Source organism: Myotis yumanensis, unplaced genomic scaffold (assembly GCF_028538775.1).
Source record: "Myotis yumanensis isolate MYYU_CA2020_CCGP unplaced genomic scaffold, mMyoYum1.0.hap1 SCAF_13, whole genome shotgun sequence".
Classification (NCBI taxonomy): domain Eukaryota; kingdom Metazoa; phylum Chordata; class Mammalia; order Chiroptera; family Vespertilionidae; genus Myotis; species Myotis yumanensis.
The window spans coordinates 39,806,876-39,834,742 of NW_027223764.1; the positions used below are offsets into that span (position 1 = coordinate 39,806,876).

At 39.8% G+C, this 27,867-nt stretch overlaps 1 protein-coding gene across 2 annotated transcripts; it reads left to right on the forward strand.

Moving 5' to 3' along the window:
* The first annotated feature begins 807 nt into the window (after window positions 1-807).
* SIRT1 (sirtuin 1) lies at window positions 808-27,856 on the forward strand. 2 transcript variants are annotated; one of them, XM_070432845.1, is made up of 9 exons: window positions 808-1,223; window positions 3,132-3,248; window positions 5,445-5,686; window positions 7,564-7,716; window positions 17,101-17,248; window positions 18,221-18,300; window positions 20,017-20,203; window positions 23,839-24,399; window positions 26,750-27,856. In XM_070432845.1, the coding sequence occupies exons 1-9, from the start codon at window positions 842-844 to the stop codon at window positions 27,076-27,078; spliced, it is 2,199 nt and encodes a 732-aa protein (XP_070288946.1). In that variant the 5' UTR covers window positions 808-841; the 3' UTR covers window positions 27,079-27,856. The 2 variants fall into 2 exon arrangements, with proteins under 2 accessions (XP_070288946.1, XP_070288948.1); XM_070432847.1 differs by lacking the exons at window positions 808-1,223; window positions 3,132-3,248; window positions 5,445-5,686; window positions 7,564-7,716 and adding an exon at window positions 16,473-16,588.
* The last annotated feature ends 11 nt before the right edge of the window (window positions 27,857-27,867 follow it).

The following is a 27,867-nucleotide window of genomic DNA, read 5'->3' on the forward strand; positions in this document are numbered from 1 at the left end:
AGTTAAAAAGCTCTTTGTTAATGCAGTTATGTAATGTTCTAAAATGCCTTATTTTTACTGTATTTCTTCGTTGAGATCTTCAACCCACCTGGGGTTTACTTTTAGTGTGAGGCAGGACTCTCTATTTGTATGTTCCCATATTAATAACCGGTTTTGCCAATACCATTTTGCTAGTACACGAAGGACGGACACAGGCCCCTGATCTTTTCACACCCCCTTAACTTAACGGTAGCTACACAGTCATCAAATCCTGCCTCCTTCGCCCCAGATGCTGTTGTGGGGCCGGGGTCCCCTGGTGACTGGACAGCCTGCGGGCCCCGAGCAGCTCTGCGTGTTTACAAATCCCGGCCGCACACGGGGAGCTCTCGGCGCCGGGGGCGGGGCGGCTCCGGGAGCGGCGGGGAGAGGAGCCCCAGGGGCCCGCAGCGGCGGGAGGACGGCCCGGGTCCCTTGGCCTCCCCCCCAACCGTCAGCGAGACCGGGCGGCCGGCGCCGACCTCGCCCGCCTCCCCCACCGCCTCTCGGGGCCTCCGCGCCGACCTTCCGTTTCCATCTGGAGCCGGCGCGGCGCCGGAGGCAGAGCGGACACGAGCCGCAGTGATTTCGGGGTTCGGGGTTCGGGGCGGAGAGAAGCCGGGAAAGGGCGGGGTGGCCGCGCCGCGCCGCGCCGCCACGTGACCCGCCGTCCTGTGGTCCCGCGCGCGGGGGCGGCGGGGGCGGCGCGGCGCGGGTCACGTGACGGGGTTTAAATCTCCCGCAGCCGGAGCCGCGGGGGCGCCAGAGCCGCGAGTGCGAGCGGGAGCGGAGCAGGCGAGGCGGCGGCCAGAGAGGCAGTTTGAAGATGGCGGACGAGGCGGCGCTCGCCCTTCAGCCCGGCGGCTCCCCTTCCGCAGCGGCGGCCGAGAGGGAGGCCTCGCCGCCGCCCCCCGGGGAACCGCTCCGCAAGCGGCCGCGGAGGGACGGCTCGGGCCTCGGGCGGAGCCCCGGCGAGCCCGATGGGGCGGCCCCGGAGCGAGAGGCGCTGGCGGCGGCCGGGATCGGCCCGGCGGCGGCGGCCGGCGGGGCGTGGGAGGCCCAGGCGGCGGCGGGCGGAGGAGGAGACAATGGGCCCGGCCTCCAGGGCCCCTCCTGGGACCCGCCGCCGGACGACGACTTGGACGACGACGACGACGAAGAGGACGAGGAGGAGGAAGAGGCGGCGGCGGCGGAGATCGGGTACCGAGGTGCGCGGGGCGCGGGCGGCCGGGACTGCGCAGCCCTCCTCCCTCTCGGGGCCCCTCCAGGCCGGGGGCGGGGGTCTGGCCGGGCCGGGTGGGGGCTCGGGGCCGGCTCGGCGGCTCCCCCCACCTCCCGCCGCCCTCGGGGCGCCTCCGGGGCGGCCGCCGGCTGCGGCCCGCGCTCGCCGCCTCCCGCTCGGGGCCCCCGGCTTCCCCTCCCGCCGCCCGCCGGGCCCCGGGCGCGGTGCGCAGCCGCCGGGCGGACAGCTCGCAGTCGCTTTTGAAATAAGTTTCTCTCGCCTCCCACCCGTTCAGGATGCGGCGCTTTCGTTAAACGGTGCAGCTCCCCCTCCTCCCCCCGCCCCCCAGCACTCAAACCTGCAACTTTTGCCCATCTTTTTGCACTTGTCTTTGCAAACGGATACCGGTGCAATTCGCGGCTTTTTTTGGGGGGGGGGGCGGGGGAAGGATCTTCATTTTTACATTTGTCTTACATATTAAAGAGCAAAGCTACATTCTAAGGCCATACCCTGCACATTGCCGAGAGCGCAGCTGTGCCTGAAGCCCGTCCCGGGGCGCAGCTGGTGGCGGGGGGCGGAGGGGAGCAGCGGCGCTTGCAGAGTCCTGGCCGCCACCAGTGTTTCTCCTCCGATGTTCGCGTTGTTTTCAGTGTAGTTCTCACCCTTGCCTGTGTGTAACTATAACCCCGGAACGCGAATTGACATTTTTTTCTGGCATACTAAATACGTCTGCGGTGTTGCTTGCCTGTGTCCCGTCTCCCTTGAAGTTGCGTGTTTCCGATCCGCGGAGTTTTCTGTCCCGGGTGGAGGTGCGTCTCCATCAGCATCGGCGTCAGTGAGTGGAGCCGGCGGGCTCACCGGGCCGTCCGTGAAGATGGCCTGTGCGGTAGGGACTGGATTAGGCAGAAGACCGCTCATTTCAGGCCGCAGTGTAATGGGGGAAACTAAGGCAAAGCCGTCTGTGTCTGTTTACAGAAGTTGCCGTAGTTTCATTGGCACTTTTTCGGCGAATTTTTAGTGGATAGATTTCACGAGCTCCATTGTTTGTAGTTGGTAAGTTCAGTCTAACTGGATGACTCCTTTTTGTGTTTGGATTTAGTAGACGACTTATATCTAGATTTTCGATGAACTGAGACTTTTAGATTGAGGTTAGAATCCCTTAAGGAGAAAATACTGTTCCTATGAACCAGCTGAGCTACCCAGTCAGGCAAGATGACCCAGTAGGCATTCTTTTAAATGTTTTTATTGACTTTGTTGAGAGAGAGAGAGAGAGAGAGAGAGAGAGAGGGGAAGGGAGAGAAACATTGATGGGTTGCCAAACCCAAAACCTGGGTATATGCCCTGACTGGGAATTGAACGTGTTTTATTCAGTGAAAATCATTACATCATAACCATTACAGATCTTCATGCTATTTTATTTTTATTTTTGTTAATCCTCACCCTAGGATATTTTTCCCATTGATTTTTTTCCCCCTATAGAAAGAAGGAAGGCGGGGCGGGAGATACCTACTTGAGCGAGACTCATCAATTGGCTGCCTCCAGCACAAAGCCCGAGGATCTGAACCTGCAACCCAGGCACATGCCTTTGACTGGGACTTGAACCCGCAACCTTTGTTATGTGGGCCGAAGTTCTAAGCACTGAGACACAGGCCAGGGCCATTTTTTAAAAAAATTGTTTTGATAGCGAGGAAGGGTGGGGTGAGAGAAACATGGATTTGTTGTTCCACTTAGTTATACATTCATTGGTTGATTCTCGTATGCTCCCTGACCCGGGATTGAACCCACAACCTTGGCATATCTAACCAACTGAGCTACCTGGCCAGGGCCCCGATCTTCATACATTTTAGATGCAGATTGTTCAGCAGACTTGAGTTGCTTTTGGTTTCTTTTGCAGATAACCTTCTGTTTGGTGATGAAATAATTACCAATGGTTTTCATTCCTGTGAAAGTGATGAGGATGATAGAGCCTCACATGCAAGCTCTAGTGACTGGACTCCAAGGCCACGGATAGGTATGGTTTCACAGCTTCAGAGAGTAAATGTTGTCTTTTTCTTTGTATTTTTGTTTTATGCTAACTAAAAATATAATTATCTGCCTCCTTGTAACCTGGTGATGAGGTTCCTTAGGTGCTTGCTAAGATTTATGTTTCTAGGGAAAGTCTAGTGCTTCTGTTTTTGTTTTTAAACAGCTCACGCCCATGGAAGTTGCCTCTAGTATTTATCAAATAACCAGGTCCTTCTCACACCTCAGGTCCTTGGGTCCTTTTCACGTTTTCTCTGTGTAATGCTCTTCCTTCCTGTTTGTTCTTCCTTTTCTTTTAACATACCGCTTAAAAAAAAAAAGATGTTTATTGCTTTTAGAAAGAGAGAAATATCAATCTGCTTTCTCCTGCACGTCCCCCACTGGGGATTGAGCCTGCAGCTGGGGCATGTGCCCTGACTGGGAATCGAACTGTGACCTCCTGGTTCATAGGTCGATGCTCAACAACTGAGCCACACAGGCCGGGCTGAATCTTAACTTTTTTTTTTTTTTTAAATATATTTTATTGATTTTTTTACAGAGAGGAAGGGAGAGGGATAGAGAGTCAGAAACATCGATGAGAGAGAAACATCGATCAGCCGCCTCCTGCACACCTCCCACTGGGGATGTGCCCGCAACCAAGGTACATGCCCTTGACTAGAATCGAACCTGGGACCCTTGAGTCCGCAGACCGACGTTCTATCCACTGAGCCAAACCTGTCAGGGCTGAATCTTAACTTTTTTATTGTGTTTCTTATACTAGAATATAATCCCTATTGGGGACAGGGATTTTTTTTTAAACTGATTTATGCTATTTTGTCAGTTCCTAGAAAAGTGTCTGGCACATAATTTGTGCTCAGTAAATCTTTAACTATGTTGATGAAATGGGAAAGTACAGGGGTGGGCAAAAGTAGCTTTATAGTTGTGATACAAGTAAATAATACAATAATTAATAATAACATAAGAATAAACTGTTTCGAGTACTCACAACTGGAAACCTACTTTAGTACTAGAGAACACTATTAGGTATTTATACTAAAGTTATAACATGACCATCTCGAAAATGATGTTTTTCTTGATGTGCCTTCATTCTTGACTATTTAAATTGAGTGATGATTAGTTCCTTAGTGTCCATATTATTACTGTCTTTTTGGTTTTCTCAAGCTAGAAAACTGACTTAAGAAATGTCAGAGTAAAAAAAAATCAGTGTTTGCCTGACCGGTTTGGCTCGGTGGATAGAGCGTTGGCCTGCGGACTAAAGGGTCCCAGGTTCGATTCCGGTCAAGGGCATGTACCTTGGTTTCGGGCACATCCCCAGTGGGGAGTGTGCAGGAGGCGGCTGATCGATGTTTCTAACTCTCTATCCCTCTCCCTTCCTCTCTGTAAAAAATCAATAAAGTATATTTTTAAAAAAATCAGTGCTTAAAACGTATCAGCATTATATGTATCATTTTCAGAGATTGGTTAAGATCAAATTGAATATTATTACTGAAAAAAATTGAAAAGGTAGTAGTTATGTATAGATTTCCTTAGAGAGGTATATAAATTTCCTTTTCATTTATGTCTTTTTTTAACATAATTTTAGAGAGAGAATGGAAGGTGGAGAGAGGGGAGAGAGAGAGAGAGAGAGAGAGAGAGAGAGAGAGAAACATCAGCTTGTTGTTCCACTTATTTATGCATTCATTGGTTAATTCTTGTATATGCCCTCACCGGGGATCGAATCTACCACCTTAGTGTGTTGGGGTGATGCTCTAACTAAACTGAGTTACCTTGCCAAGGCTTTGCCTTATGTCTTTAATGATAAATAGTATGGGCTTTTGGGATTGGTAGGATCTTTCCTATATTGATTTATAGAACCCTTTTGTATATACATGCTCCTGTTACTAATTATGGAGTATATTTCTGAATTTTAACCATCAAAATTTAACTCTGGTAATTAATTTGACTCTTAAAATATTTTGTATTTTATAATTCAAGGGGCAGACCCAACTCTTGATTTGATCTCCCTAATTTCATTGGGATATAGCATTCGTTCTGAGGATGCTGTGAAAATGAAATATTTTTATATTGCATTTTATTACTTTATTAAAAAAAACCTTAGATTGTTAATTCATTACTTGAGAAAATAAATGAGGTTTTAAATTAATTGGATGTGAATTTGATGTAATTCTTTGTCCTCTTAATATAGGTCCATATGCTTTTGTTCAGCAACATCTCATGATTGGCACAGATCCTCGAACAATTCTTAAAGATTTACTACCAGAAACAATTCCTCCGCCTGAATGGGATGATATGACACTGTGGCAGATTGTTATTAATATCCTTTCAGAACCACCAAAAAGGAAAAAAAGAAAAGACATTAATACAATAGAAGATGCTGTGAAATTACTGCAGGAATGCAAAAAAATAATAGTTCTAACTGGAGCTGGGGTATGTAACATGTTTAAAACATGAGTAAAAAAGGAGGAGGTGGTAAATGTTTTATGCCTTTCCAATTAAACGTTTTTCTGGTGTAGAAGAATTTATCCTTCCATGATAATGGGCAATTTTTTGTGTTTGAAAACTGCTAAAAATTGAGCATAACAGCAGTTGCTGAATTGGTTGTTTTTAAAAGCCTCTCCAACAACCATAAAAAAGATTTGTTTCTGTTTATTAGTACAGTAGGTAAGTGGAATTAAGGCAAGATTTTTACCTACATTATACCACAACTCCTAAAGGAGATTAAGAGAAGTCTGCTTACACTGAAGTGTGTCAGGGTGTGATGGAGAAATTGGGTTTTTGTTCCATCTTCATGGGGAAACCAGGAACCTAATTAATATTCACAAATAAAGAACTTAGTGTTAGGAAGGTAACAGATTCCTACCTCCCATCCATTTAAATTAAGGTGATGTGATTGAGGTGGCTTGACAGTTTTCGTTTGCCTCCCCTATAGGGTCACAGATAACTAGCTACGTAAGGGTATTGTGTTTTCTGTGTTGAATACAGAATATGTTGGTTAGTGACCAGAGCAATGCTGGAGTAAAATTCAGTTCTGCTTTCTGCCATTTTGAGTTAACGGAGGGTGTCACTTAGTCCTTTTTTTTTTTTTTAATAAATACATTTTTATTGATTTCAGAGAGGAAGGGAAAGGGAGAGATAGAAACATCAATGATGAGAGAGAATCATTGATTGGCTGCCTCCTGCACACCCCCCACTGGGGATCAAGCCCACAACCCAGGCATGTGCCCTGACCTGGAATCAAACCATGACCTGGTTCATAGGTTGATGCTCAACCACTAAGTGAAGCGGTTGGGTCGCTTAATCTTAAATGATCAAGAATAGTAATGGTTTGCTCCCTATATGATTTAGATAAGTTTGACTTAACTCTGAGGTCAAAGTGGAATCGACATTGGTAAAATTGTGAAACAAAAAGGTAACACTCAAATCTCTATTTGAAAGCATAGTGTCTAAATCTATTCTTAAGAATTGAAACATTGTAGCCCAGCCAGCCTGGTTCAGTGGTTGAACTGTGGACATATGAACCAGGAGATCATGGTTGATTCCAGGTCAGGGCACATGCCCAGGTTGCGGACTGGATCCCCAAGAGAGGGCATGTAGGATCAATGATTCTCTCTCATCATTAAAGTTTCTATTTCTCTCTCCCTCTCCCTTCCTCTCTGAAATCAATAAAAATAATTGAAACTTTGCACAACATAGTATTTTAAAGAAAATACAGAAATTCAGTTATTTTGTTGGACATTTTTTAATTGATTTTTAGAGAGGGTGGGTGGGAGGGGGGGAGACAGAGAAACACTGATTGGTTGCCTCCCGGGTGGAGCCTGCAACTGAGGTACTTGCTCTTGACTGGAATTGAACTGGGGACCGCAGGTTGATGTTCTATCCACTGAGCCAAACCAGCAAGGGCTAGAAATTCAGTATTCTTGAAGTAGTAGGTCCCTGACCAGATGAGAGATTTCTTTGGAAACACTTGACTGTAATAGAAGTTGCTCCCTGCTTTCTGGTTAGAATAATTTGAAATGATTTACTTCTCAAATTTCTATTGCTTTAATTTGTTGATTAAATGCTTTAAGATTCAAAATTTGCCTGACTTAAAATTCCTTACCCCATTATGAATGGAATGTGATGGATTTAGTAATACTTGTTTGGGGGGTGTTTTATTTCTATTTTAAATTGGAATAGGGTGGTATTTCTGTCCTCCAAAAGAAGTTTAAAACGAAAATATTTTTCAACTTCCTAATTGTATAAGAGCATTTATAAACATAAAGGTAGAAGATTTAATTGTACAAATTATGCCGCGTATTTTTCAGGTTTCTGTTTCTTGTGGAATACCTGACTTCAGGTCAAGAGATGGTATTTATGCTCGTCTTGCAGTAGACTTCCCAGACCTTCCAGATCCTCAAGCAATGTTTGATATTGAATATTTCAGAAAAGATCCAAGACCATTCTTCAAGTTTGCAAAGGTACTATGAATCCTCTAGTTGTTTCATTGACCACCTCTCATCACAAAGTATTCACATTAAGGCTTCTTAAGCTTAACATTCATTGTCTAGTAAATTGGGTACTAGTACTGCAGTGTGGAGTAACATCATTGAAATAGTCAATTTAGTAAGAATTCCTTTCCAGAAGGGATTGTTACTTACTTTTCTTCATTTTTGGATTGAGTTTCTTTTCAAAGAAGAGGCTATTTTCTATTTTTAAAATAGAGAGGCTATTTTCACATTTCACTGCAATAATGGCCTTTACATTGTTCATGCTTATTTATTTTTAACATGCTGTTTTTTTTAAAAATATATTTTTGATTTCAGACAGGAAGGAAGAGGGAGAGAGAGAGAGAAACATCAATGATGAGAGAGGATTATTGATTGGCTGCCTCCTGCATGCCCCCAACAGGGTTCGAGCCTGCAACCCAAGAATGTGCCCTTGACTGGGAATCAAACCCAGGACCCTTCAGTCTGCAGGCTGACACTGTATCCACTGAGCCAAACCAGCTTAATATGTTTTTATTGATTTCAGAGAATAAGGGAGAAGGAGATAGAAATATCAATGATGAGAGACAATCATTGATCACTGCCTCCTTCCTACATGCCCATTATTAGGGATCGAGCCCACAACCCGGGCATGTGCCCTGACTGGAATTGAACCATGACCTTCCGGTTCCTAGGTTGATGCTCAACCACTGAGCCATACAACCAGGCAGATTTTTAATCTTTTTTTATGGATTATAAAGGTTTTAATACCTACTTTGGTATGCTTTGTATTAGCCAGGTCTTAACACATGTAATGTGCCTGAAAATTTGTGATTAGGGGTGGAGAAGATTCTAAGATTGCATTTTAATCTATAGTGCTCTATTCTGCTCTAGTCTCTAGAATTGCACAGTCCAGTTCAGAAGCCACTAGCCACATGAGGCTTTTGAGCACTTTAGTATATTGAAATGTTATGTAAGTGTGAAAGTCGACCAGATTTTAGAAACCTAGTATGGGGGAAAATTACATAAATAAATATTGATTACATGTGGAAATAATGATACTTTTGATACTGGGTTGTAAATTATGAAAATTCCATGATCTTAATGTAATTACTAAGAAATTTAAAATTACATACATGGCTCACATATTTCTATTGAGCAGCTCTACTCTAGAGTGCAAAGCTTGATAATATATTATGCCAGCAATTTTCAACTGGTGTGGTTCAGTAGTTAGAGAGTCAGCTTTATCCCTGCCTTCACCCCCCATCCCCTCCCAAGTTTGGGTCTCAAGTTTGATTCCCTGTCAAGGGCACATACCTGGGTGCAGATTCAATCCTGACCCATCCTGGCCATGCGGAAGGCAAACAAATCAATGTGTCTTTCAAATCTCTTCCCCCCTCTGCCTACCTCCCTACACACACACACACACACACACACACACACACTCTCTCTCTCTCTCTCTCTCTCTCTCTCTGGAAAAATATTGTCAGGTGAGGATTAATAACAAAACAAAAAATAACTGACTATTTAGTCAGGAGCACTAACTCACTCTTTTCGCTTAGATTGTCAAATACAAAAATGACAATAGCCAACACAACAATAGCCATCCAGTGTGAATGAATCACACGGATAACTTTTATTTTGTCAGATCGGCAAAAATATATATTTGATGTGCCACAGAATTTTAGTAATGAGTTTTATGTGTGCCATGAAATGAAAAAGATTGCTAATTGCTGCATTATACCAAGCTCAAGATATTTTAATCAGAAAACTATTATTTTCTTTTCCTCCACAGTTTAGTTTTATAGGAAGAAATTGTAAAATTGCTATTGCTAAGCTTCAGTATTTTGAAAGGGTCTTTTGTGTTAGTGACTATTTTTAGTGAATCTAGAAGTTGGAACCTACATTTTAATTAAAGGGGTAATCTCAGTACTTTCAAACCATATTGCCTATTTACATAACTATAGGAAAAGCTCTGCTAATTTAAAATAAATGGAGTTTAAATTGGTTGACTTGTTCTTAAAGAAATAGTCTTTTGTTTCATTCAAGTGTGGTTATAAATAAGAATTAGAGTAAAATGTGGAAGTTATATTTAAGTTTCTTGAATATGACTTAATTGCTAAAACTGAAAACTGAATTTGAGAAATTTTCAGGCTAAGAGAATTTTTAATTTAAGAACTGACACCTGGTTTACATTGAATTACATAAATAAAGTTAGTTTCTTTACATTATTCTCTTTTCTTAATTACAAGATTATGAATTAGTGAAGACTTACTGTTTCACTGGTGCTAGTAGTACTAATGCATGATTTTGCAGACCAATGAAATGTCACTTAGTTAATAGGTTTCTTGAATTGAACCTAAGATACTAGCATTATATAACAGTTCTAGTTAGCAGAAATGAACACTTATAGAAGGCCAGCAGGTAACTAGAAATTACTTGATCTTATTTCTCATTATTAAAGCTTGATTCACTAATCCATTTATGTAATGCTTGTAAGACTTGCTGTAATTCTGTGTTCTGAAAGGAAAGAAAACATATTGCCCAATCTAACTTGTTAGTTCCCACCCACCCCCCTCCCCCATCACTTTAGTATGTGCTAAATTGCTTAGTAAAGTAGTAACCTGACACTTGGAAAAATGTGATAACTGAGAATAGAAATAGCAAGGTGAGAAAGATTGTAACCCTAGTTGTCTAATATACAAACTGGGTATTCATTGGTAGCTTAACTAGCTTTGACATGTAAAAATTGATAGAAACAATTCAGAATTACAATGATAAACACAAAAGTATAAGAAATTTAAAAAGTGTGCTTAATAGAAATCTAGACAGTACATAAGAGAAAATAACAATGTGTTACAGTGTTCTTAACCACTGTGTTTAGGTTATATACCATCTGGGAGAAGAAAGGGTTGGAGGGGTGGTATTTTTTCACTTTAATATAAAAGTTTTAAGATTTTATGCATTTTTTTTATTGTTAATAAAATGAAAAAATTAAGTTCATTTATAAAGTATTGTTCCTATAAACTTAATTTTGCTTGATTATTTTTTGTGAGCTTTTATTTAAGTTTTGTTAAAAGCTAAATAATTAACCTTTATAACTACTATTCATATAGAACTGTTGCACTTTAATTTTCCCATTATGAACTGCCTAAAAGAAAGCTTCTAGTTGCTGAAGCAGCACTTAAAATAGTAATAGGTAGAAGAGGCTGAGTTAATATTGGGTCTAAAAATAAATAATTGGGGAAAAGGTTAAGGAGAAATAAGAACAAGGAACAAAGCATAGTATCCAAAAATGGAGGAAGGAGAGAGTATGCAAATATTGTTATATTTTACTAGGTTCATGAAATATGTGACTAAAACACTAATAACCTAAATTTTTCTACCAGTTGCTATAAGTAAGCAGAAAGTTTGTTAAATGGTTTATGGTTTTTGCTAGTTGTGAGAGAAAATGAATGTAATATGAAGTTATGTTATTATTGGTGAATTTTTGGAAGAATTTCCTTAATGCATCTAGCCATTGATTGTATATAATTATTGAGAAGAAACTTAGATTTCATTTAGACTGGAAATTCCAAGTAATGGAGAGGTGTGTTTAAAGAAGTTACTGGCCCATTAAAGCAGATTCTCAATCCATTGACATTTTGGAGTGGGTAATCTTTGCTGTGAGGAGATGCCCTGTGAATTATAGAGTATTTAGCAGCATCCCTCTTCCCACTAAATACTATTAACATCCCCCACTCCCAGTGTTGACATTCAGAAATGTCTCCATACATTGCCAAGTGTTCCCTGCAAAATCTTCCCCGTTTGAGCACCATTGTGATAGTGTGCCTAGCTGTGTTACCACTTTGAAATTCACACAAGAACAATTAAGGCCAACATAAAGCTACATAGCCATGTCCTGAACCATTATTGTCTTGTATCAGAGCTCTCAGGAGTCTAGAATAATTGACTGATGCTGATAAAATTGAGTAGGTTAGTCAGTAAAGGTGAAACTGAACATGGATAAAATAAGTTTTTTTTAAGACTGTCCAGAGTGTATTTGCTAACCTGTATAGAATTCAGTGAATGCTTTTTCTTTTCTTTTTTTAAGTAGAATTTTTTTAAAAATATATATTTTATTGATTTTTTACAGAGAGGAAGGGAGAGAGATAGAGAGTTAGAAACATCGATGAGAGAGAAACATCGATCAGCTGCCTTTCTGCACACCCCCAACTGGGGATGTGCCCGCAACCAAGGTACATGCCCTTGACCGGAATCGAACCTGGGACCTTTCAGATCGCAGGCTGATGCTCTATCCACTGAGCCAAACCGGTTAGGGCTCAGTGAATGTTTTTTCCATTAAAATGATTAAAACTTAAGAAGAAGTAGAGGATGGAAATGTGAAAATGTGAACTGAACTTGACTTAATTCCAAAAAAATGTATCTTTATATTTATTCAATAAATTCTCACTTTATTGATAATGTTCTAACATACCAGATTATGTAGTTATAAGAGTTAAAGACTCTTAAAACCAGTTTATTACCTAAAAATCAAAAAATGCATGCATGCATGCAAAAAAAAATAGCCTCAGTCCCATTTATCTGAAAACAATATATTAATACTTACGTGTATATGGATTACAGATGTATAAATATAGGCATAAAGTATTACAGCTAGGTATATATTACATTTTTATTATAAAAATGGGCTCGTTTTCCTACTGATTTGTATTTGTAGTGGTTCCTACTTAATAAGTTTTTTGTGTCAGACACTTGAATACTTTATAGTCGTCATAATGTTCATCAAGTAATGTAATGAACTAATCCTGCAAGTGTACGTTTGAATGTTCTCTACTTTCTGTTATCACAAGTAGGGTTGCTTTGATTATCCTTTTTGGTGTGTTTCCAGTGTTCTTAGGATAAACTCCTAAAAAGGAAATTGCCAAGGCTCCTGATACATTTTGCTGTATTGCTGTCTGTGAAGGTTGAATAAAATACATTCCCGTCAGAAGAAGTGCATGAGAAGGCTGATTTAACATGCCCCTGCCCACTCCCTCAAATTCTCTGCAGTACATTATTGGCATTAAAATACTTTTTTAAATAAAGTGTGTGTGTGTGTGTGTGTGTGTGGTGAATACGATTTACAAAGAAATCCAAACAGTACAGTATGTAAACATTAGTTGGCCTCCCTTTAGTTTCCCTATCTTGAATCTCTTTCTTCAAAGGTTACTGTATTTTCTTGGGCCTTCCAGGAGAAAAAGAAATGAGTAAGAATGTGTGTGTGTGTGTGTATGGGAGGAGTATTATTTTAAGTTTCTAGTTATACTTTGAAAATGATTACTAACAATTATACACCCATTTCTCTAACCTTGCTTCCACGCCCCCCCCCCCCCCCATACACATAACTCTTAGAAATAGTTTCATAATGGCACTTAACAGAAATAACTTATTTTTAAGAAAAGGCCTGTAGAGTATTTTATAGTTGTACCACAATATATTTAATCAATCTTCTATTAATGTACATCTCAAGTTTTTCAGGAAGTTAAAACTATTAGTTGAATAGAAAAAAATGGGCATTTTTTCTCATCAGTGTTCTGTTTTAGTTTATTAGTGTGAATTATTGCTTTCTACAACTGGCCATGTGTATATCCTTGAATCATTTGATTGTTCTTAGGCATTTTTTTTCCAGTGGGATGTTTTCCTTTTACTGATTTGTGGGAACATTATGTATTCTTGAAGAATGTTTTTATGTTATGAGGTGATTGGAATTCCAGCCTTCAGTAATCCCATGAAGATGTGCAAAATGAAGTGTACTTACTAGATTGATTGATCTTAGATTTAGACTAGTTAGCAGTACCTAACAGAATTGATGCTTAGCCTAAAAAAAGAGTATGAAACGAGGTACAGGGATCAAACATTGAAAAGGTATTATTAGACATGTAATACTTTCAACAACAATTTAAATTAAAAAAAAAGAAAAGTTATTATTTCATAGTGGTTAAGAGCCACACTTTGGTATCAGAACTGGGTTTGAATGATAGCTCGGCTACTTACTGGTTCTTGTGACTTTTGACAAGTGACTTCTGTGCTTTGGTTTTTTTCATCTGCAAAATGGGGATATATACCCTACAGTATGGTCAACAGATCTTTTCTTTATAGGATCAGGTAGTAAATGTCTGCTTTGTGGACACCATAGGAGCTTTATTAAATGTTCTTTGTTTTTCTGTACAACCTTTTAAAATGTAAAAACTCAGTCCTCAGCCTAGTTTATAGCATTATAATAAATTGCTCCTGTTATGTCTAGTACATACTAAAACTTCATTAAATGGTAACTAATAGCTCGACTAACTGAAATTCTCTTGTGTTAGGTTAGTACAGGAATTGGCAAACTATAGCCTCGGTCCAAATGTAGCCCATTGTCTGTTTCTATGGAGCCCTTGAGCTAAGAGTTTTTAAATGGGAGGGGGAAAATGAATAGTTTTTCATGGCATATGAACATGAAAATTCTAATGTTGGTGACTGTAAATAAAGTTTTATTGCAATACAACTATGCTCATTCATTTGCATATTGTCTAAGGTGCTTTTGCACTATATTGGAAGATTGAGTGGTTGCAACAGAGACCATATGGAAACCTTAAATATTTACTAATCGTTGTCCTTGTTTGGAAAAAGTTTGTTGAACCTTGAGTTACTCAGGGAACCAGATTTTTAGAAAAGGCAGTTGAATTTGTCAGATGACTAATAATTTGTAAGTGCTGATTAGGTAAAATAATTGAGTAGTCTATCAAGTGTGGTTTTGTGGAATGAATGAAACAAGCGATTATGAAGATTTTTCTAACCAGGACCGATGTGTGTGTTTTGTTGTTTTTTGTGTGTGGTGTGTTTTTTTTTTCAGCAAGAGATTTTAGGTTCTAGTTTATTACCAACTCTACTTAACTGTCTCCCTCTGCTCTGTAGGAGGAGGTGGATATTAGCAAATAGTGCATCTCAAATTTTGATGAGTCCTTTTATTTTTGAGGGTTTGCAGTTAACATCCCTGCCTTTGACTGGGGTCTCACTCATATTGCTAGAAATTTTTAGATGAAATCAAGTAGAGATCATTTTTGGAGGAGAGCCATTATTTCTGCATGAAACCTCAATATGGCAGGTAGTTCTAAGCTTTAATTTGGACCCTATTGGTAGCCTGTGGACAATTATTGAAGTGTTTGCATATTTCTAAACACAGGTGTATGGAAGCAACAGGTCTTTTTAAAAAAGTGCTTTGAGCCTTTGGTCCCAGCTCTGCTTTCTCTCATTTGTGAGGATCCCTATGGCACTAACAGATTGGCCCAGTCCACATGATCGGTTCCTTGATAGGACTTGAGGATGTTCAGACATGGTCCACTACATATTTGAAAGAAAATAGACAAAGTTTGTTTCAAATCTTAGCACATAAAATTTAATCTTATAAAAAAGAGTTTCATAAATGATTCCCAACTATAGAAATTGATTTTTAACTTTAAGGGCTACACTACCTTGAACTGTTATGGTTAGAACATGAAGGGAAATTGGAGTGTAGAGCTGAAGCTAGTGTCTGCATATCTTTGTGCTTCTTACCCTCCCCTTTAAAAGAGGGGGTGGAAGATAAGGCACATAAAAGTTCATTTCAGGAGTCTTGGAGTCTTGGCACTCTTACTCCCTGACCCTGCTCTGGAGGTCATTTGTTCTTATTTTGTTTGGCATGCTGTTATCACTTTTCTTCCTACTTTAGATGTTATTTTATTTGTTGCCTAGCATATTCTAATATTTGTTAAAACACTCTAACAGCTATTTACAGAGGGAGCTTTAATAAAATACAATTATGTTTAAGCCTCTACATGTAAATATGAATGTACTAGAACAAAGCATCTTGTAGCTAAAACAGTGGTTAGTATAGCACAACCCACTGGTCTAGAACACAGTGTTGCTTTAAATTTTTTATAAACATTAGCTTTATTAAGCTCTTCACTTGTTACTTTCAATATGTGCATTGTCTATTTTGTAAATTGCAAAGTTTTCCATGAAATTCATGACAAAAATTTGAATGTGAGGAAAATTTTTGGATTTTTGTATACCATTTTCAACAGCATATGGACCTGTATGTGACAGTTATAAAGAGATTTTACTTATTAATTTTACCCGAAAGATATACCTATAGATAGTTTTTTAAAAAAAATTGAAATATTAAATAGGTTAAAAGTAGTCATCTATAATCTTACTCAACATTTTTGTATAATATCGGAAGTGAAAGTTCCCCATCTGTTTATAGCTTGTTTGAATCCTTCCTGACTTGATGTTTTTATGAACATATCTATATGCATGTGCATATTATTTCCATTTTTGCTTAATAACAAAACAATAAAAACAAAACACACCAGTGACTAACTTGCTTTTTTCATGTATGTCATGAACCATCTTCCAGGTCAGTGCATCTAAACCTCCTATTAATTTTAATGGCTGCATACTCCACTATTATGGATGGTACCATATATCTACAACCGGTCCCCTATTGATGGACATATGGTTGTGTCTAGTTTTTTGCTACCATTGTAATAGGTTAGAGGCTGTAATGAATGGTAAGGAAGTAGAAGGTAGCACTACTACTTTAATGAAGAAACTTCCTTTGCCATAGTCACTTACTAAATGAAATATAAACACTGTCAAAAGTTGAGAGGACCAAAATTGATAATTTTTCTCTGATCTTTTTGCCATGTGTATATCTGAATTCTTTGTTTTTAAAGAAGAAACAGCATTGAAGCATTATTTGGGGGGAAAAACACACACACAAAATCCAGCAACTCAGCATTCATGAGCAACTCTATACTATACCAGTATGTGCCTGTGCAGTGGAAGGAAAACAATTTTGGTAAGGAATTAAAACTTTAGCTTTAAACTTCCAACAGGTTTATATTTATAATGAATGACGAATGAGAAAATTTTAATATTCTTATGTTTTTAAAAAAGAAGTCACCATACCTTTGATATCTTTAATTTCAATTTAAACTATTCCCCCTTTTGCTTTAAAACAACAACTGAATTTGCAGCCAACAAAAGTTAGATATGTTCTAAGGTGTGTATTTCTTCTGACGTTTATTAAAATATCTGTTAACATTTATTAGAGATGTTTATGGGTCATCTTTATCCTTTTCAAGGGGCCAAGTTCACTAATTGCTGAGTTTTATACATATAACAGCAACAATCCTTTTGTAGGTGTGTGTTGTATCCATCTAGATGCTTTGAGATGCTCATGTAGTTTTTAAATTACTTATACATGGGGCATTAACATTGGTAGTTTTTTTGTTATTAAATCTAAATATGTGATATCTGTTATACTTATTTCTTAAATGTAATGTTTTTTCTGCCTTTTGCCTTATATAGGAAATATATCCTGGACAATTCCAGCCATCTCTCTGTCACAAATTCATAGCATTGTCGGATAAGGAAGGAAAACTACTTCGCAACTATACTCAGAACATAGATACACTGGAACAGGTTGCAGGAATCCAAAGGATAATTCAGTGTCATGGTTAGTAAACTTCAGAATTGCTTTCTGTTATTTAGTTTTGTTAATCCTAGGAAAAGTTAGGATTAGAAAGTAGGCTGCCATCCAGGAATGGAGATAGAGCTTATTATTTACTCATGCTCTCTGACCAGTTGTAGCAAAAATAAGAAAAGTGGAATGCAAAAAACCCATGAAACTGGAAGGATTGGCCTTGACACACAAAACATGAGAAATCAATGTGCTTTTGGATTTCAGAAGATGTAGCAGTTGCATTCCATTACATTCTTTTAAGTAACCTTTTTAAAATTACAAACGTAATATAGCTAAGTATGAAAAGACATATTTAGATTATGAAACCAAAGGAATTTGGTAGTTCTGATGAACAGTATTTAGAAATTTCCATCTAGTATAACAAGTATGAACAGAACATTATGTATCTGAATTGTTTTTATTTTTATTTTTTTTATTTTTTTAAATATATTTTATTGATTTTTTACAGAGAGGAAGGGAGAGAGATAAGAGAGCTAGAAACATCGATGAGAGAGAAACATCGATCAGCTGCCTGCTGCACATCTCCCACTGGGGATGTGCCCGCAACCTAGGTACATGCCCTTGACCGGAATCGAACCTGGGACCTTTCAGTCCGCAGGCCGACGCTCTATCCACTGAGCCAAACCGGTTTCGGCTGAATTGTTTTTAAAACAACTATTAGGCTAAAGTAATACGGTACAGTTGTAATCTTCCAACTCTAGCGTTTTAGCCCTGGAAGAGTTGGTTTATTGTATTGAAAAGAGTAGCTTTAGGGGAGTCATCATTGTATCAACATCTCAGCAATTGAGGATTGGATTCTCTCCTTACTTATTATATAAGTATTTTAATTACTCATACCCTAGATTCTCCCATGGAATTTTTTAAAATTTTAACATATTAACCTTTGTAGTAAGCTTAATAAATGGAAACATTTCATTAATAAAACATGCATGTTGTATTTTTTAGGTTCATTTGCAACAGCATCTTGCCTGATTTGTAAATACAAAGTTGACTGTGAAGCTGTACGAGGAGATATTTTTAATCAGGTAATTTATCACCCATATTTTAGGAATTGTGCATGTTTCTGATCTTTTTTAAAAATTAATTTTATTGATTTCACAGAGAAATGGAGAGAGATAGAAACATCAATGATGAGAATATCATTGATAGGCTGCCTCCTGCATGCCCCCTACCAGGGTTGGAGCCCACAACCCGGGCATATGACCTGACACTCAACCATTGAGATACACTGGCCTAATCTGTTTCTTCTTTTGCCTCCCAAACTGTTTTTGTTTTTTCCCCCCTGAAAGTATTTGTGTGGTACAAAAAGATCTAGGAAGAGAGTATTACCATTGGGAATTCTGGTGAAATACACCAAATGAACCATTCAGTACCTTAAGTTGAAAACATTGGTCTATGATGTCTAAAGTGATGAAATTGGCTCCTTAATATCAAAGACTAAAATAAAAATCCAGATCATAAGTGAGGTGTTGGCATATTAGTTTTTCTTCTTACTCTCCCTTTGTAGTGCCTGTCAGACTCAGAATTTTAAATTAAGGTGGTAATTCTTTAAACATTAAAAAATTTATTGTAAAAGGTATTTCATATATGCTCACTGCCAAAATACTACAAGAAAATATGGCAAAGAATAAAAACCATCCAGAAATAAATTCTATTCATTTACCTGCATATATAAGCATATATACCTAGGAGGATAGTATATTAAAATGGAATCATTGTATCTTTTTTGTTTTTATTTTTTAAATGATATTCAAATGTATTTTTATTGATTCTAGAGAGGAAGGGAGAGGGAGAGACAGAAACATCAACGATGAGAGAGCATCATTGATTGGCTGCCTCCTTCACACCCCCCACTGGGGATCGAGCCCACAACCCAAGCACGTGCCCTTGACAGGACTCGAACCCAGGATCCTTCATTCACAGGCCAACGCTCTATCCACTGAGCTAAACCAGCTATGGCTGTATCTTTTTTACTTACTGATTTTGAGTGAGAGAGAAAAATCGATTTGTGTTCCACTTATTTATGCATTCATTGGTTCATTCTTGTATGTGCCCTAACTGGGGATTGAACTTGTAACCTAGGCTTATGAGGGCGACTCTTTAACCAACTCAGCTACATGGCCAGGGCAGAATCATTGTATCCTACAAACTTACTCTTGTTTATTTTATTTCGTTTTTATTGATTTCAGAGAAGGGAGAGGAAGAGATAGTTAGAAACATTAATGATGAGAGAGCATCATTGATTGGCGGCCTTCTGCACGCCCCATACCGGGTTTCGAGCTCGCAACCCAGGCATATGCCCTGACTAGGAATCAAACTGTGACCTTCTGATTCATAGGTCGACGCTCAATCACCTATGAAATACGCTGGTCGGACGAAACTTACTCTTTTTAAAAGGATTAAATCTGTGTGTGTGGGTTGTGTATATGTGTGTACATACATATATACACATGCTGGTTTTTTCTTTTACTGTACAATAAACCCTTGAATATCAAATGTAGGTTTGTACAGATGTATAATAGTATACACAGATAATAGCAACATTGTATTTCAGTTTATGTTAAATTGTGACAATTGACATTGATGTTTAGGTTGTACCCAATTTCCTTATTTATCCACAACTTTTCTGTTTTCTTTGTTGATTTTGAAATGAATTCTTGGCAACTGTGGAAATATTGACTGTTTCTAAGTTGGCCTTTACCTTCTCTTCCCCACCTCAACCAAAAATCTGAAACATGCAGGTGGTTCCTCGATGTCCTCGGTGCCCAGCTGATGAACCACTTGCTATTATGAAACCAGAGATTGTCTTTTTTGGTGAAAATTTACCAGAACAATTTCATAGAGCCATGAAGTATGACAAAGATGAAGTTGATCTCCTCATAGTTATTGGGTCTTCCCTGAAAGTAAGACCAGTAGCACTAATTCCAAGTAAGTTGGTGATGATTTTTAGAGAATATTTCCTTATATATTGCCATGGGTTATGAGTCTGTACAGTACAATCTACTCCAGTGATCTTATTCTGTTTCTGGTTAAAGAGTGATGAAGAACCAAACTTTATTTTTTAGGTGACATTCTGTTCATGTTAATCTGACTTGTGAGCAGGGGAGATGAGATGGATGTAAAAACAGAAATAATGTCAGGTTCTAATGTACATAAGAAATTTAGACAAAGGGAAACAGTTCAAATTAAATTAAAATTTTTAGCTTGATAGAAGTATAACATATTATGTAAGATAGAATTTGGGAAGTCTACAGAATTGGTTTGTTTTTGTATGAATAATAATCATGCCTTGTCATAATCATATGTAGATTTACTTTATCCATAAGGGTATTTTGTGTAAATGCTCAAATACAATTGCAGTCCCTATTATTGTCAGGGACACATGCTCTCATACTACCTTTTTCTCCCTCTGGTGAAGAAGCAAGGGAGAGGGGGAAGATAAAGGGATACTAACTCAGTAGCATCAGGTATGCCCTAAAAAATGAAGGAAGGAGAAGAGAGAATATCAAACCCTTAATCAGAGAATTAAATTAGATCCCTATAACCAGCAATCAAATAGGCAGCCAGAGTAAATAGTTGGAAGAAACAAGGATTTAAACTCTAATTCTATATCTTTTTCCTACCCTATATGTAGTTGCTTTTAGCAGTATGATTGTCTTCCACATAACTGAGAAATCCTATTGTTAGAATATAGGACAATTTGTAATTAAATAAAACACGAAAATTTAATGTATAAATAAGTGCCTTTATTTTTGAGTTTTTTTTCCTCCTTAAAGGCAAGGCAGAGACTTTCTTTTTTTTTTTTTTTTTTAAATTGCTCTGGATCAGTTATTCTTTTTTTTTTTTTTTTTTTTTATAATATATTTTATTGATTTTTTACAGAGAGGAAGGGAGAGAGATAGAGAGTTAGAAACATTGATCAGCTGCCTCCTGCACATCACCCACTGGGGACGTGCCTGCAACCAAGATACATGCCCTTGACCAGAATCGAACCTGGGACCTTTCGGTCCGCAGGCCGACGCTCTATCCACTGAGCCAAACCGGTTTTGGCAAGGCAGAGACTTTCTTTTAAAAAATTGACTTGAGAGAAACACTGATTGGTTGTTCCACTTATTTATGCATTCATTGGTTGATTTTTAAAAAAATATGTTTTTATTGATTTCAGAGAGGAAGGGAGAGGGAGAGAGAAACATCAATGTCGAGAGAGAATCATTGATTGACTGCCCCCTCATGCCCCACACTGGGGATCCAGCCCACAACCTGGGCATGTGCCCTGACCAGGAATCAAACGGTGACCTCCTAGTTCATAAGTCGAGCTCAACCACTGAGCCACACCAGCTGGACCGTTGGTTAATTATTGTATGTGCCCTGATCCGGGAATCAGGCCCGCAATCTTGGCATATTGGGATGATGCTCTAACCAACTGAGCTATCTGGCCCGTACTAGGCAGAAACATTCTTAAAAGCCTGCTGGGGGGCAGTATAATAGTGCATTGGTAGATAGGCAGTAAATGTAAGATACAGGTATATAATAGTGGAGAATTGTATGAATTTTCACACTTTTTAAAATTTAATTTTCAGTTATATTTGAAATACAATAATATGAGTTGCTTTAGCATGGTTCTGGTGCCAGTGGGTGTATCAGTTGTGGAGCTGAGTGGGTTGGGGCTCTGGTCTGAAGCTGTCCACCAGGTGTGTTGGGTCTGGAGCTTCTTGGAAGGGACTCCCGTGCAGGTCGAGGTTAGCTGGGGCTTGTGCTGGTCTTGGGGCAGCTTGGTAGATCTACAGAGTGATCATGGTTGGTTGCTACTTGTGCTGGGGGTGGAGGTGCTTGGGAGAGGCATTGCTGTGAACCGAGGCTGGCTGCCAGTTGTGCCAGACTTGGGACCCTTTGGTGGCACTATGATGAGACGAGTGCACCTGCCATTTGTCAGGCTTGTGGTAGCTTAGTTAGAGCTGTGTTACAAACACTGGCCTCCACCACTTAGCCAGGTGTGCAGCCGCCGAATGGGAGTTAGAACGCAAGCTGAGCTTGGGCGCACTTGTGCTGGGCTTGGGGCTGCTTAGCAGGAGCGTCAGTGCATGCCAAGGCCAGCTGCTGCACTGTGTGAGGTTTGCAGACCTTTGAGAGTTTGTAGCACCAGCAGAGGCCAGCCAACACTGTGAGGTTTCTGAGTTTTGAGGGAAGTCTGAGGTGCCAGCGAAGGCAGGCTGTTTGTGTGGAGGAGCAAGTAGGAGAGGCTCTGGCCAGGCAAGGGAGCTGGGTGGGGCTGCGTCTCAGGGAATCACCCGGGCCAGGTGAACAGTGTTAAGTTCAAGGAAAGCACAGATTTGGCACCTGCCTGCACTGGGCTGGTGGTAGGTGAGTTCAACAGCGGAACAATGGTGTCTAGGAGTATTTCCATCTCCAGAGAAAGTTGACCCCCATCCCTGTCCCTCTATCTCTTGCCCTGTCCCTGGCATTTTTAATTAATTTTATTTTTTGATTTCAGAATGGAAGTGAGTGGGAGAGATAGAAACATCAGTGATGAGAGAGAATCATTGATCGGCTGCCTTGTGCATGCCCCCACACTGGGGATTGAGCCTGCAACCTGGGCATGTGCCCTTGACCAGAATCGAACCGGGGACTTTTCAGTCCACAGGCCTATGCTCTCTCCACTGAGCCAAACCGGCTAGGACTGTCCCTGGCATTTTTCAAGCTGGTACCTGTGCTGGAGCTTAGAGCACGAGTCCTTTAAGGCAGCCTTTGCCAACTGGTGGTCCACGGACTGATGGTCCGTGAGGTCCGAAAGGTTGGTGAAGACCACTGCTTTAAGGGCAATACCTTTGTCTCAAAGCTTTTGTGATTCTCAGAAGATCCCTGCCGGTTTTCACAGACAGGTATTAATGGGGACTCCTTTTCTGACACTGGTGCCATGGGCTGTGGAGCCTGATCTGGGTTCTCAAAGGCGACCTCAGCAGCGAAGATATCCCTCCTGGGCTTAGGATCTTCCTGTTCTGTCTGCCCCTCCTGTCAGTCTGTGTCGCTTCTTTATATCCTTAGCTAGAGGAATTCTGTTAAGCTAGTCTTAACAGGTGGTTTTCAGTAATTTAGTTGTGATTTTGATGTGATTATGGGAAGAGGCAAGCTCATCTTGACCAGAAGTCCTCACACTTTTTATATTAGGAGCTTTTTCAATAAAAAGAATGATCACTTGCTATGTGCCAAGACCTCTTCTATGCACTTGAAATATATTAACTCATTTAATCCTCACTGCAACTTTGTAGAAAAGAACTGTTATTTCCATTAGATAGACAAGGAAATTGAGGTACAGAGTAAAAAAATCCAAAAAGATTGCTAAGAGGTAACCAGGTGACAGAAGCAGAACCTGAAATTTTATGAAAGATGTTTAATTACTCATCTGTTTCCTTGATAGCTTGATGAAATGACAATGGCTTGGTTAAGTGGCCAGTTATTTTTTGGTATTGGGAGAATGTTATATTTTTGCAATAGTGCATTTGTTGTGGCTTTATTAGCTTAATTATCTCCCTTTTTCTAAATTGTATTTTTCGCCCTATTTTTAGGTTCCATACCCCATGAAGTGCCTCAGATATTGATTAATAGGGAACCTTTGCCTCATCTGCATTTTGATGTGGAGCTTCTTGGAGACTGTGATGTCATAATTAATGAATTGTGTCATAGGTTAGGTGGTGAATATGCCAAACTTTGCTGCAACCCTATAAAGCTTTCAGAAATTACTGAAAAACCTCCACGAACACAAAAAGAGCTGGCTCATTTGTCAGAGTTGCCACCCACACCTCTTAATATTTCAGAAGGCTCCAGTTCACCAGAAAGAACTTCACCAGATTCTTCGGTGACTGCCACACTTTTAGACCATGCAACGAAGAGTAATATTGATGATCCAGATGTGTCTGAATCAAAAGATTGTATGGAAGAAAAATCACAGGCAGTCCAGTCTTCTACTAGGAGCATTGAAAGTGTTACTGAACAGTTGGAGAGTCCGGATTTGAAGAACATTAGCTCTAATACTGGGGAGAAAAATGAAAGAACTTCAGTAGCTGAAACAGTGAGAAAGTACTGGCCAGCCAAGATTGCAAAGGAGCAGATTAGTAAACGGCTTGATGGTAAGAAACTATTTTTGGAAGATATAATTAAATATTTGCAAGAAATGAGCAACTTTAGCAGGTTTGTTGATAGGGTAGCTAAATGTAACATTGCAAAGTTGAGTAGTCAAGCTAGAGAAAGATAAACATTGGTATCTTACATAATATGGGGAAGAAAGTGTGTTTGAAGTATGCTTAGTACCTTGTGTTACTCTAGGGAATAAGCAGCATTAACTTGAGAAGAAAATTGGGAAATATTGAGTGCTCTGCCATGTCAGGTGAGAGATTTCGTTGGTAGAAATGACAGATTCAGTGCTTACTGTGGGTTAGCTGCTTCACACACAGTATCTGACTTCAATCTGATGTAGGAACTATTATTACATCTCTGTTACAGGTGAGAAATCTTGAGAACTATAGAGGTTAAATACTCCATGCAAGGTAACAACTAGGATTTTGAAGAACCAAGATGGTATTCCAGGCATATCCCCAGAGCCTGCCCTTTAATCACTATGCTGTGTTGTGTCAGATCTAGAAAGCATCTGATTCTTCCCCACTAATTACTAGAGGCATAGTGCACGAATTCGTGCATCTTGAAAGGAACTGGGGGCCCTTGAGGCTGTGGTGGGCACAGGGGTGGGTCTCAGCCCATCTTCTGCACCCTGCTCGGTTCCTCCCGCCGCGACCCGTGGTCCCATCGGCCAGCGCCGGCAGCGGGTATGAGCGAGGCCAGCGCCAGTAGCGGCTCTGGCACTGGCAGTAGGTATGAGCACAGGGCGGGACCGTGGTGTGCAGGAGCAAAGAATTTTCAGTAACCACCAGAGGCTCGCCCCAATGACAGCGACCAGCACCCCACCTTGGTCTGGCGCTCCCACTTACCTGCTCCACCATCCCGCTGCGGCCAACACTCGCCATATTCTGCACTCCTGCTGCCCAAACCTGCCATGTTCTGCGCGGGCTCCCTGGTAGTCAGCACATGTCATAGCGACCAGTTTGGTTCCGCCATTCGGTCTATTTGCATATTAGGGTTTTATATAGATAGAAGATAAGGAATAGCATCTCCCCTTTTGCCACATAGAAAACCTGCTAGGTAAAGTCACTTTCTAATTTTTGGAAATCAATGTTTAAATCCAAGTAAATCTGGTGAAAAATGCTAATTTAAGAAGCTAAACCTAAACTAAATTTGACCAAGTTGGGACATTTAACTTTATTAGTATTCATAGATGCAAATTAATGCTCTTAAGAGTAGAACATCTTAGAGGAGGTGCTTTTGACCTGGGGTCCATGACTTAGGGGGGAGAGGGAACTCTTCTTATCATAGGTCAAATCTCATACTGTCAGTACAAATTTGGGAGGGAGTTGAGGTAGAAAGGTTAAAATCTATTGCTAGATGAGTTTTCTCTCACTCTTCAATGTGTGTGAGGACTCATGTATACTGATTCTGATTCAGTAGGTGGGAAGTATTGGGCCTGAAAATTTGTAACAAACTCAGGTGATGCCAGTGTCTACAGACTACTTTGAGTAGGTAGTGAAGCCGTATTAAACTATTTTTAGGTTTATAATAGGCAAAGGTAAATGGAAATGTTTAATAAAGATGCTTTAAAAGCACATGTGCTTTACAGAAGTTATATTCAATGAACATGAATTAGGTATCTAATGTAGACTAGGCTGGGTACTTCATTTCATCTCATCAAATCTATTCAAAGGAGTTAGTGAGTTGGTTCTTTATTGAACACGGTTCTCTACATCCTATATAATAAGACCCTAATATTCAAATCAACCAAATGGCAGAATGACTGGTTGCTATGATGTGCATTGACCACCAGGGGGCTGACGCTCAACACAGGAGCTGCCCCCTGATGGTCAGTGCAATCCCACAGGGGGAGTGCCGCTCAGCTTACGGCTGGCGAATGTAGCGGCGGTGGCAGGAACCTCTCCTGCCTCCGCTGTGGGTGGGTGGCAAGGAACTAGGGGTCCCAGACTGTGAGAGGGATGTCTGACTGCTGGCTTAGGCCCGATCCCTGAGGATGGTGCAGGCTGGGCTGAGGGACCATCCGTCCCCTCCCCCCCAAGTGCACAAATCTGTGCACCAGGCCTCTAGTTTTTTCATAATTTACTTCATAGGGTTGTTAAAATTATTTTTTTCCCAGATGAAGAAATTGAGGCAGAGAGATAACTGCCCAAATTTACAAAGCTCTGGTGAGTAGCAGAACTAAGTTTTGTACCCAGTACTAGCTTGTTTTTGAAAATCACCAGAGTAATAATAGTTTCTATTATTGATACTTGGTTAAAAGGCAGAGCTGGAACCTACACTTATTCCAGACAGCCCAATCAGACTGAAGTAACTTATTTCTCTTTTATTTCTCTATTTCAGGTAATCAATACCTGTTTTTACCACCAAGTCGTTACATTTTCCATGGTGCTGAAGTATATTCAGACTCTGAAGATGATGTCTTACCCTCTAGTTCTTGTGGCAGTAATAGTGATAGTGGAACCTGCCAGAGTCCAAGTTTAGAAGAACCCCTGGAGGATGAAAGTGAGATTGAAGAATTTTACAATGGTTTAGAAGATGATCCTGATATTAATGAGAGAGCTGGAGGAACTGAATTTGGAGCTGATGAAGGTGATCAAGAGGCAGTCAGTGAAGCTATATCTATGAAACAGGAAGCAACAGACATTAATTATCCATCAAACAAATCATAATGTAGTAATTTTCCAGGTACAGGAATTGTTCCACCAGCATTAGGAACCTTTAGCATGTCAAAATGAATGTTTACTTGTGAACAGGATAGAACAAAGGAAACCAGAAAGATCTAATATTTATAGACTGGTAAAATAGATTTTTTTTCATAGATTTTTAACTTCCTTATTTCTGTACTTGTACACTTAACACTAATTTTTTTTTTTTTTTAAAAGAAAGGTACTAAGTATCTTTAACCTGCTCTTGGTCAAGACTTTTAAAGGTTCATTTGTATGATACATCCAGATGTATATATAATTTTTGTTTATACATTTTTGCCTAGTGAGTTTCAACATTTTAAAGTTTTCAAAAAGCCATTGGAATGTTAAGTTAATGTAAAGGGAACAGCTTACCTAGACCAAAGAATGGTATTTTCATTTTTATTTACTATTTCTTTATAACATTGAATAGTTTGAAATCCTCAAATCTCTGTTCTGCTAAACTTTTGATTCTTTATTAGCACAATTACCTATTTTTAAACACTGGCATTTTCCAAAACTTGTGGCAGCTAACTTTTTAAAAATCTCATAACATGCAATGTGAGTAGAAGGAAGTCAACAATATATGGGAGAGCACTCAGTTTTCTTTGCTTTTTAAAGTAAGACTTGGTGCTAAAAGTTTCAGGAATGTTGTATTGTTCAAATGAAGATGGCTTTTGTACTTCTGTGGACATGTAGAAATGTCTATATTGGCTTATAAAACTAATCTGTAAAACAAATAAATGCTTTGGAAATGTTTCAATTGCTGTAGAA